The following is an 11914-nucleotide window of genomic DNA, read 5'->3' as shown; positions in this document are numbered from 1 at the left end:
TGTGCACAAATTCCAGCAGGATGTCCTGATCTACCTACGACAGATATCCAGAATGTTTTACTTCTCAAATGGAGCTCCCTTGCAGAACAAAATCTTGTGTGTGACCGAAGAGATTTTGGAGTCAAAGCGGAGTGGCATTTCTTTGCCGCATCCCATGGCAAGACCAGGTGTTATGGTGTGGGAGGCACCACTTAAAGGAAAGCCAGTCTCCACAGAGTAACTTTCTGGACACATTCTGATATACCACTGGGATTGTATGTATGGAGGATAGGAAGTATTAAAAATATCGTATTTTTTTTCTTATCAAAGGATGATCCATCTTATGTAGCTGAACAAAGAATGCGATTCTCTATGGCCAATAGAGTACCTGGTACTTGAGAAAATCGTACAAGCTGCCGATACAAAGGCTGTGGAAACACTTTTTAAATCACTGATTTAAATTATTCTCATTATTTCTTTGTTACACTTTTTTGTGTATGTTGATATGAATTTGATTTAAGTTTACCGTTATATGTGATGCTGGTTAAGATTTTATAGGATTTAAAATGCCAGCAGCATATGTATAGGTGAAAACCCTTTCTGTTATGTTTCTATCAACTTGGACTTCTTGTTATTTCATTGGATAATCCAAAGAGAGAGCTGTATTTGTTTGCTCCGCCCACTGATAGGTTGAACCCACAAAAGGTGTGGTTTTCTCATCCAATAAATAGACAGGAAGTATTTGAGGGCTGAGAAAAAGAGCGTTATGGCACTGCTGCAGGAACTATTCCAGTCTCCCAGCACGGTCACCCTGCTTGTTGCTTTGCTACTTTTTCTTGTTTTCTGGCTTCTCTCCACCAATCGCAGCTGGGGGAAGGAGCCCCCAGGACCTAGACCTTTGCCTCTCATAGGAAACCTGTTGCAGCTGGATCTCAAGAGACTTGATCTCTCACTCTGGAGGGTAAAATTTATAGGTGTGCCGTTCCGACATTCAGATCGGTATCGATCCATACCTAATTACACGGATCGGATATCGGCCCGATCCACGTCCGGTACTTAGTTTTCGGCAGTCTGTAAAAAGACAGCTCAAGTTTCTTTTCTTTTCTTAAAAAAATCGATTTGTACAATTAACTGCACGACAGCTCATTACCATTTAGTTGTTTTTTTTCCTGTGCCATTCAAACCGAACGCTGTGACGTCGTGTCTGTTTTATTTTGTGTTGTGCATTTTCACAACATTACATGTGCAATCCTTTGCAATAGGCAGAGAGCATCAGATAGGTGGGTATCGATCTGTAAGTTTTTTTTAAAACGACAACTAGCAGCACAGTGAGTTGCAATCTTTGAAGAAACAAGATTTTGAGAGGTGAACGTAGCGTTTAGTGGAAAATCCCACATTAAAATCACACAACGCCTCTCACGCGCAGCACACACACACACACAGACTATGTTTTTAGTGATGATGGCGGCGAGAACTAATAAACGTTCAGTAGTGTAGTTACATTTCACTGGAGTCGATGTTAATGCCCAAGTAACAAGTCGTTTTGCACGTAAGGTCGTGAAAGTACATTACATGCATATATACAGAGAGATGCACAGTTTTCCACTGCCTATCTTGTAGTTTGTCTGTCGTTGCCCTATTAAAAGTAACTATTAGCAGGCTGATTTGTTAATAATAAATAATTCAGTGTATACATATGTGTATTTGTTACAGTGCGTTACAAAGTTAGGGAAACTGTATTTGAGTCAAGTATTTAAGGCTGATGTTTCCGTAAATAGAATAATCTCAGTCTCCTCCCCACAGTGAGAACTACAGGTTATTGATTAAAGACTGTTGTCGGATCGGTACTCGGGATCGGCCGATACCCGAAACCCAGATATTAGTGTAGGTTTTGGAGCTGAAAAAGTCGGATCGGTGCATCCCTAGTAAAATTACGTTGTTTCTTGGTGTGTATTTTATGTTGATTATTGTCGGTTTTATGTCACCTACTGTGTATTATTGGTAAGTGTTGCATTTGTTATTATGATTAGTTAATTTAATCAATTACCATTCCAGTTCAGTGCCATTCCACAGGATAAAGGTAAAATAGAATATTACATTAGTACATTTTGTACATATTGTGCTTGTTTATGGTAATACAAATTGTGTGGGTTCTGCATCTCCAGATTTTAATTTACTTGTGCTGTTTGGGTTAAAGGACACCTGAATGTATCTTTCATGCTCATGAGAGTGGTGAACAGAACCTTTTTTTTTTTGTTTCCACGATATTGTGTCATGGGGTGGGACAGGGAGCGGTTGAAGTCCGAGTCCGAGTGTGCGTTAGAGCGGGGTAGCGATTTCAGTCAGAAATTTCAGGGTAATAGCGGCGAAAAAATTAGAATTAAGCAATCAGAAAAATCTTGGCAAGCTTAGTAGTCTCCTGATAATCTTCCAAAGCACGACGGATTAATCGCCTCTTACCCCGGAGTTTTTCCCCGCTAAACGTAAGTATAAGTATATCACTATGGCTCCTGTCGTTTGCTCCGAGTGCAGTATGTTTAGTTATTCTTCTCCCGTCATTAGTGGTACGTTTGTCTGCGATAAGTGTCAGCTAGTTGCCAGGCTGACGGAGAAGATCGCAGACTTAGAGGGACGTATCCGGACGTTACGGGAGATTCAGGAGAGTGAGAGTTTTATTGACGCAGTGTTAGCGGCTCCGGATATGTCCGCTATAGTGAGCCAGTCTCCCCCCGCTCCGGCAGCAGGGCCTTCGCAGCAAGGCGTGTGGGTGACGACCCGGCGGCATAGCCGTAAGTCCAAACAGGACTCACACCGGCACCATTCACCCATTCACCCATTCACCCATTCACGTTTCCAACAGGTTCTCCCCACTCAGTGAAACGCCCACTGAGCCGCCTGTTGAAAGTGCTCTGGTAATCGACGATTCTATGTTAAGAAACGTGAGAGTAGCGACTCCAGCAGCTGTAGTTAATTGTCTCCCTGGTGCCAGAGCGACCGACATCTTATCAAACTTAAAAGTGCTGGCTAAGAGTAAACGTAAGTATTCGCATATTGTTATCCACGTCGGCACTAATGATGTCCGATTGAGGCAATCGGAGATCACTAAAGCAAATTTCATAAAGGTGTGCAGCCTTGCGAAGAAGATGTCCGCGTCAGTAACATGCTCTGGCCCCATCCCTGCTAGACGTGGCGACGAAATGTACAGCAGATTATCGTCGCTGCATCGCTGGCTGTCGGAATGGTGCCCGATAAATGGTGTGGGTTATATAGACCATTGGCGGACGTTCTGGGGTAGGCCTTGGCTTTTGAAGAGGGACGGTATTCACCCCTCGTGGGCTGGCGCCGATCTCCTGTCAAAAAGCATAGCTCGTAGTCTTAAGGCAGATCGCTGACTAACCAGAGCCAAGCCAAGGCGGCAGGCAAACCGGCTTAACCGACCGCCTGCTAGTCGCTTAAAGTCGTCACCCAAGGTTCATATTATTGAGACTGTGTCTGTTCCCCGCGGTTTTAATCGTGGGGGTTCATTCCACCGTAGTGCATGTCTTAAAAACCTTAGAGAAATTAGACCTAATTCACTTCTGGATAGTAGGTGTAATGTAAACCTAAAACTTGGACTCCTGAACATCAGATCGCTGGCACCTAAGACATTGCTCGTAAATGAAATCATTACTGATTTTAATCTTGGTGCCCTATGTCTTACTGAGACTTGGCTTAAACCAAACGAGTTCTTTCGCACTAAATGAATCCACTCCAGCTGAATATAGCTATAAGCATAATCCTCGACCCAATCGCAAAGGTGGCGGGGTTGCTGCAATATTTAAGACCGACCTAGGAGTGCATGAAAATAGTGGTTATAGCTTTAGCACGTTTGAAATTATTATTCTTAGTCTTGCTAGCATATCTAAGTGTAGTTCTACACCTCCAATCATCATTGCTATTGTGTATAGACCGCCTGGCCCCTATAGCAATTTTCTTAAGGAATTTGCAGATTTCCTAACAAACTTGGTGGTTACTACCGACAAGGCCGTGATTGTTGGTGATTTTAATATTCATATGGAAAACGATAGTGATCCATTAACAAAAGCATTTACAACCATTCTTGACTCTGCCGGTGTACATCAGAATGTAACTGGGCCGACTCATGCCTGTAACCACACCCTGGACTTGATCCTTAGTCATGGTGTCATGGTAGAACACATATCAATTATCCCTCAGAATCCTCTACTTTCGGATCATTACCTTTTAACATTTCAAATACAACATAACCCCCCTAAGGCCCCAGGTCAGAGGTACAATACTAGACGTTCTATAGCCTCATTATCCGCCGCAACTTTTCTCGATCAGCTCCCACAGTCCTTCAACCTTACCTCTGAAGCGTCAAGTGTAAATGAACTTGAACAGGTAACCGTGAACATGGTGGAATCATTTCGTACCACTCTTGATCATGTAGCGCCACTCAAGAAAATAAAACATAGAGATAAGAAACCTGCCCCCTGGTACTCTGACCGTACACGGGAACTTAAACAAGCTTCACGCAAGCTAGAACGCAAATGGCGGTCAACAAAACTAGAAGTTTTTAGATCTGCCTGGAAAGAGAGCCTGTCTAAGTATAGACAAGCACTAGTGACTGCTAGGTCTATGTATCTCTCTAAACTAATAGAAGAGAACAAAACCAATCCTAAATTCCTGTTTGAATCTGTATCTAGGTTAACAAAGAATCCTTCAATGTTAAACTCACAAGTCCCAGAAGCTCTTAGGAGTGATGACTTTATTGCGTTTTTTAATAATAAAATAACTACTATTAGACATACCATCACTAGCACGCCCACAGCTGCACACAATCACCAATCTTCTGTTAGTGCTAGTGCTATTAGTACTAATGGTAACACCTTTGAATGTTTCTCTCCTGTAGTACGGACAGAACTCCTTAAGTTAATTTCCTCTGGCAAACCCACTACTAGCCTTGTTGACCCAATACCCACCAGTCTACTTAAGGAAATCACACCACTGATTAGCACCACATTGTTAAACTTGTTAAACTCATCTCTTAGGCTTGGATATGTTCCTATATCTTTTAAAATGGCTGTTATTAGACCTATCCTAAAGAAGCCAAATCTTGAACCTAGTGACTTAGGACACTATAGACCCATCTCAAATCTTCCCTTCATTTCTAAAATTCTGGAGAAAGTTGTTGCTCACCAGCTGTCTTCCTTTCTTCAGAAAAATAATGCTAACGAACTATATCAGTCTGGTTTCAGACCCAATCATAGCACAGAAACGGCCTTAGTCAAAGTCATGAACGACTTGCTTATGGCTTCCGACCGTGGCTGTATATTGCTATTATTCTTACTGGATCTAACTGCAGCATTCGATACTGTGGACCATAATATTCTTCTGGACCGGCTGGAAACATTGATTGGCATTAAAGGGACAGCACTCCTATGGTTTCGTTCCTATTTAACTGATCGTTACCAGTTTGTCCATGTAAACAATGAGTCATCCAAAGCCACTAAAGTAAGATATGGTGTCCCACAGGGATCAGTGTTGGGCCCACTACTGTTCAATCTATATATGCTACCACTTGGTAACATTATTAGAAACTACGGTATTAATTTTCATTGTTATGCTGATGATACACAATTGTATCTATCTGTCAAACCTAGCGACGCATCCCAGCTCTCTTCCTTAGCTGACTGTCTGCTAGACATTCGTTGTTGGATGGCAAGGAATTTCCTCATGTTAAATACAGAAAAAACTGAGGTTCTTTTAATCGGTCCTAAGGATGCTCGTAATAAGTTTGTAAACCCCAACCCTAGCGGCCTCCCTACTCAGTTTAAAACAGTGGTCAGAGATCTTGGTGTCCTGGTAGACTCCGACCTCTGCTTCAGTGCTCACATAAATAGCATTACCAGTACAGCATTTTACCATCTACGGAACATAGCCAAGCTTCGGAAGATGCTTTCCTTTCAAGATGCAGAGGAACTAATACATGCCTTTATAACTTCCAGGTTGGACTACTGTAATGCCCTCCTTTCGGGTTGTCCATCTGGATCCTTACATAAACTTCAGTTAGTACAAAATGCAGCAGCCAGAGTTCTCACAAAAACTAAAAAATTTGATCACATTAGCCCTATACTGTCCTCCCTGCACTGGCTACCAGTGAAATCTAGGATTGACTACAAAATACTGCTATTAACCTACAAAGCTCTGAATGGCCTTGCACCACAATATCTTAATGATCTTCTGGTCCCTTACAACCCTTCTCGCCTGCTTCGATCACAAGGAGCAGGATATCTGTTAGTTCCTAGAGTAGACAGGACTACGGCAGGCTGCAGAGCATTCTCTTACAGAGCTCCGCAGCTGTGGAATGGTCTCCCGGGGGATGTGCGGGATTCAGGCACACTCTCGCTATTCAAGTCTAGATTAAAAACGCACTTGTATAGTTTAGCGTATAGGAAACCTAGTTCTAGTTCCAGCTGGTTGCTCACTCCCAGTTAGACTAACAGTATGAGGTGAAGAGCTGGGTGGGGATCGGTGCCCTTGGCTTTGGATAAACTGATGCGTCAGTGCTGTCGCTCTAGCCTTTCACTAGAGTGTTGATGTTCAGGGAGTCCCCATGCCTGTGTTCCCGCCTGTCTCTCCCTCTTTCTCATGCTGCTATAGCCAGATCTGCCGGAGCCTAGATGAATATTGCACTCTATCATTTTGCTTGCACTGCCTGTAGTTTCCTCAACTCTGGCTAATACACTATTTTCTTACTTCCTCCCCCACCCCTTCTGGGGTGTGCTGCCCGGAGAACCATAACATCGAGGAATTTATGCTTCTGCTGCCTGCAAGACCACTACCTCCACTTCCGGCAACTACCCTCCAGCCTGCCTGCCCTTGGCTCACGGATGCCTCTCCTTCCTCCCCTGCATATTAGCTTAAACTATATAATTCTTGTTTTGTTTGATTTTTCTGCTGGCCCCTGGAGGATGGGCCCCCCCTTTGGGTCTGGTTCCTCCCAAGGTTTCTTCCTCTTAGGGAGTTTTTCCTTGCCACCGTTGCCTTTGGCTTACTCACTGGGGGGTCTTTACGTGGCAGAAATGTAAAGCGCATTGAGACAATGTAATGTTGTGATAATGCGCTATATAAATAAAATTGCATTGCATTGCATTGAACACATGAGATTCACTTTGCAAAAGCAGAGCTCAAATATAAAAACCAAACTCAAACAAACGCAAAGCAACAATCAAAATTAATCAACATTATCAGTCCTGGGGAAGGCATGGTGGTGCAGTGGTTAGCACTGTTGCCTCACACCTCTGGGACCCGGGTTTGAGTCTCTGCCTGGGTCACATGTGTGTGGAGTTTGCATGTTCTCCCCATGCCGTCGTGGGGTTTCCTCCGGGTACTCCGGTTTCCCCCCACAGTCCAAAAACTGAGGCTAATTGGAGTTGCTAAGTTGCCCGTACGTGTGTGAGTGAATGGTGTGTGAGTGTGCCCTGCGATGGGCTGGCCCCCCATCCTGGGTTGTTCCCTGCCTTGTGCCATTGCTTCCACGAACCCCCCGCAACCCAGTTGGATAAGCGGTTTGGAAAATGGATGGATGGATTATCAGTCCCTGGTCACATGACTCCCCTTCCCACCAATGACCATTTTCCTTCTATACAGTAACTTGCTCAGTCTGTTGAAAGTTTTCCTTTCTTTTCTCCAGCTGTCTAAAACATATGGATCTGTGTTCACTGTCCACTTTGGCCCCAAGAAAGTCGTGGTTCTTACCGGCTTCAAGACTGTGAAAGAGGCTCTAGTCAACCATGCAGTGGAGTTTGGAGAACGGGAGATAACGCCAATATTTTATGATTTCAACGAAGGCCATGGTACGACTCAATTACATCATGATGAATTTCAACATGGTCTGTTCAATATTTAGTGAGTTTCAAGGTGATATATTGAGAGTACATCAATCCATAATAACGGGTGCATTAAATGCACATATTTACAGTAATGCTTTGAATAAAAGTGAAAGTAATCCAATCTCACACAGGAGTCCTGTTTTCCAATGGAGACTCATGGAAGGAGATGAGACGCTTTGCTTTATCCACCCTTCGGGATTTGGGGATGGGAAAACGAGGAAGTGAGGAGAAGATCATTGAGGAGATCCACTACATGTCAGAGGTGTTTGAAAACTTCAAAGGTGAGATAATGGCTGTTAACTTGCTATAACATCCGATTAATGTTAATTTAATTAAATGATTTCCTGAAAAAATTTTTTAATTCCAACAAAATGTGCATATCAGTGATGTGAGTCCTGGGAGGGCATGCAAGGGGTGCAACTTAATAAAGTTAAACAAAAGACATGATTCGGTCTTACACCTATAGAGAAGTTCTGAGGATCTTCCTCTATATACTATAGCATAATGCAAATGTTTTCAAATTGCTACATAAATGCTCTGATTCTCCTTCCTGCTTCCCAGGCGAACCCTTTGACACATTGCAGGTAGTGAACTACTCAGTCTCCAACATCATTTCCTCCATCGTCTATGGCAATAGGTTTAACTACGATGACCCACAGTTCCAAAGGATGGTCATCATGGCGAACGAAAGCATCAGGCTCACCGGATCACCTGCCATCCAGGTACTTTTCTTTTTCTACTGCATCTCACTTTTAAGGTCACTAGGGTAGAGTCTGAATGGGGCAGCTGGAGGGATGTTTGTTTAACACCAGTTCAGTTAATAGAAACTACAGACCAAGGAGGAAGAAATTCTGATCAACCAGCAAAAGCCTGGAAATCATAATCTCAATTCTAAGATGTTCATAAGCCTGCCCTCCCGGACAAATTCATTAAAAACTAGTGTTGCGTAATTAATTGAAATAAGTATCTCTCCAACATAAGGCCCAATGGTAACAAATTTAATAAGGTTTTTCAATCTCTGGTGGCAGCTGTATAACATGTTTCCAAGGCTGGGTCCTTGGCTGAAGGACTGGATCACCCTGAAGAAGGATATTGAGAGCAACAAAGAGCAGGTGAAAGGTCTGGTGAAGAATCTACAGGAGACTCTGAATGCTGAGGACAGGAGATGCCTTGTGGACTCCTTTCTTATCCGACAGCAGGAGATTAAGGTACGAAAGTGTTCAATGGGAAACATCTACACTGATCATACTTTTCTTCAACCTTTGACATGAGTTTTCTGTTGTTCTATTGTATCATGTTCTGCCATCTCTACCAGAAATCCAGGGAGCAAGAGTCCTCCTACTACCATGAGAAGAACCTCATCATTACAGTGTCCGACCTTTTTGCAGCTGGAACTGACACTACTGCGACCACACTGCGTTGGGGCCTGCTGCTTATGGCCAAGTACCCCCATATCCAGGGTGAGGACAGACACATTCACACAGGCCTTAACACGGTACCCCCATATCCAGGGTGAGGACAGACACATTCACACAGGCCTTAACACGGTACCCCCATATACAGGGTGAGGACAGACACATTCACACAGGCCTTAACACGGTACCCCCATATACAGGGTGAGGACAGACACATTCACACAGGCCTTAACACGGTACCCCCGTATACAGGGTGAGGACAGACACATTCACACAGGCCTTAACACGGTACCCCCGTATACAGGGTGAGGACAGACACATTCACACAGGCCTTAACACGGTACCCCCACTCATTGATAACAATCAGCTATGTACGGCTAAGGCATGTAATTTAGAGACTTAACACACAGACATTCACCCAAATTCCTAATAGAGATACTATCTGTTCCCCATCCATCATTAGACCGTGTACAGGAGGAGCTGGACAGGGTCATTGTTGGTCGGCAGACTCGAGTGGAGGACAGGAGGAACCTGCCGTATACAGACGCCGTCACCCACGAGATACAGAGACTGGCTAACATTGCTCCAATGAGTCTCCCTCACATCACAAGCTGTGACGTGGTCTTCCAAGGATACCACATCAAGAAAGTGAGCTCTTTTCCCTTTACCATCAGGATATTTTCCAGACCTAGTCCTTCTCTATCTTGTCTTCAGGGTATTTTGCTCACGTAATTTGAAATCTGATGTTTGCTATTGAGCATAACTGCAATAACTGACCTCAGTGGCTTTTCCATGTTCCCTACAGGGGACCACTGTCATCCCGCTGTTGACGTCTGTACTTTATGATGAGAGTGAATGGGAGACTCCCCATACCTTCATCCCCGGCCACTTCCTGGACGATCAGGGCCGATTCAGAAAGAGGGACGCCTTCATGCCCTTCTCTGCAGGTACAGCTCAGGTTCTTCTCTGGCCTTCAGTTAAATGCTTATAAAAGGAGCTCTGCTTTTTCCTCTGGCTATCTGTCTGAATATGGTTCTCCGTTACTCTCTGCTTATTAAGGGGGGTATCTCCCCATTTGTCTTTCCTCCAGGGCGTCGGGTGTGTCCTGGCGAGAGTCTGGCCAGGATGGAGCTCTTCCTCTTCTTCACCTCACTCCTGCAGAAGTTCCGTTTCACTCCACCTCCTGGGGTGTCTGAATCGGATCTGGACCTCACTCCAGTTGTAGGCGTAACACTTAACCCGTATCCCCAAAAACTGTGTGCTTTAATCCGAAGGTGAAGATCCTGGATTCTGAATGTAACCGAAAGACATGAGCTATGAGAGAAAATACTGATTTACATCAACAAGTAATGCAGCAGTTTCCTCCGGGTGCTCCGGTTTCCCCCCACAGTCCAAAAACATGCTGAGGCTAATTGAAGTTACTAAATTGCCCGTAGGTGTGCATGTGTGAGTGAATGGTGTGTGAGTGTGCCCTGTGATGGGCTGGCCCCCCATCCTGGGTTGTTCCCTGCCTCGTGCCCATTGCTTCCGGGATAGGCTCCGGACCCCCCGCGACCCACTAGGATAAGCGGTTTGGGAAATGGATGGATGGAAGTAATGCAGCATTTAAAAATGTAGTTGTAATATTATTCAGTTAACAGTATGTATGGCATTGATCACTAACCAAGCACTTTAGCTCCCATAATCTTCCGCTGCAGTCTGTGTTTATTGATATTGAATCGTTTCTCATTCTTATATTGTCTCCACTTTTCATAGTATAATAAAAATATCTGATCTTTGTTTTCCTGAAGCAAACACAACCTTTCTCTCTACTTTTAAAATGGATTCGGTTTCTGAAATCAGTTCCGGCGCCAGAACAAATCTGATGAACTGTCCACTAAATGTTTAATATAAAGTCCACGGTCAAAACGAAACACAACTACAAGATTTCTTTCTCTTTTTGCAAACATACTATAACTATTGATTACAGATATTTTCAACATTTTTGTTCATCAAAGAATGATAAATCTGAAATAATATTTGATCCAGAATAATTATGTATAGTTCAGTGTGATTGCTGACAGAATGCAGAGAAAAACTGGAGAGTTCAGAGTGACCTTTATTAATCTGAGTCATGAAGAATACGGCGAGCATCACTCCTTCATCATGCAATGCAGGTTGGCATGAGTCATTGATTGCAGCTGTTTCAACTCAGCTGGTAAAAGACCTGACCCTGTTAATAGGTTGTAATATCAGGATTGCCATGCAGCCTTTTTAGTTTTATTTTATTGTTTTTGACCTAATGGCAAATGCCCCCGCTGCAGTACAACAGTGCGGGATGCTGAGACATATGCAAATAGGCCAGACACTTAAAGGCTAAAATACATAAATTCAACCCTAGAACTTATTGTCTAGTTTATTCACATATACTGTATTTGAAACAGTGCATTTATGTTAAAAAGCATTATTTCTACTTTCTACCCCAAAAGCAGTGCCACTAATGTTTTAATGCCGTATGCGCATTTTAGCTGGGATTGGCTGCGTTATTCCTTGATTCTTCTTGTCGAAATGTTTAGGGTGTTTAATTTTAAATAATACATTAGCCAAAAAGAGAATCATTACTTTAAAAACTTGAGATCCATGTCA

The 11914-nt window shown here is 43.4% G+C and overlaps 1 protein-coding gene across 2 annotated transcripts; it reads left to right on the top strand.

Annotated features, from left to right (window-relative positions):
* Nucleotides 1-716: 716 nt before the first annotated feature.
* Nucleotides 717-11066, top strand: LOC125717821 (cytochrome P450 2K1-like). Of its 2 annotated transcripts, XM_048991112.1 has the most exons (9): nt 717-940; nt 7676-7838; nt 8006-8155; nt 8436-8596; nt 8903-9082; nt 9190-9334; nt 9753-9937; nt 10095-10236; nt 10380-11066. In XM_048991112.1, exons 1-9 carry the CDS (start codon nt 746-748, stop codon nt 10565-10567), a joined length of 1509 nt encoding a protein of 502 aa, XP_048847069.1. In that variant the 5' UTR covers nt 717-745; the 3' UTR covers nt 10568-11066. The 2 variants fall into 2 exon arrangements, with proteins under 2 accessions (XP_048847069.1, XP_048847070.1); XM_048991113.1 differs by lacking the exons at nt 717-940; nt 7676-7838 and adding an exon at nt 7857-7890.
* The last annotated feature ends 848 nt before the right edge of the window (nt 11067-11914 follow it).

The sequence above is a fragment of the Brienomyrus brachyistius genome, chromosome 22, assembly GCF_023856365.1.
Source record: "Brienomyrus brachyistius isolate T26 chromosome 22, BBRACH_0.4, whole genome shotgun sequence".
Classification (NCBI taxonomy): Eukaryota; Metazoa; Chordata; class Actinopteri; order Osteoglossiformes; family Mormyridae; genus Brienomyrus; species Brienomyrus brachyistius.
This window is presented reverse-complemented; position numbering and strand designations above follow the sequence as displayed.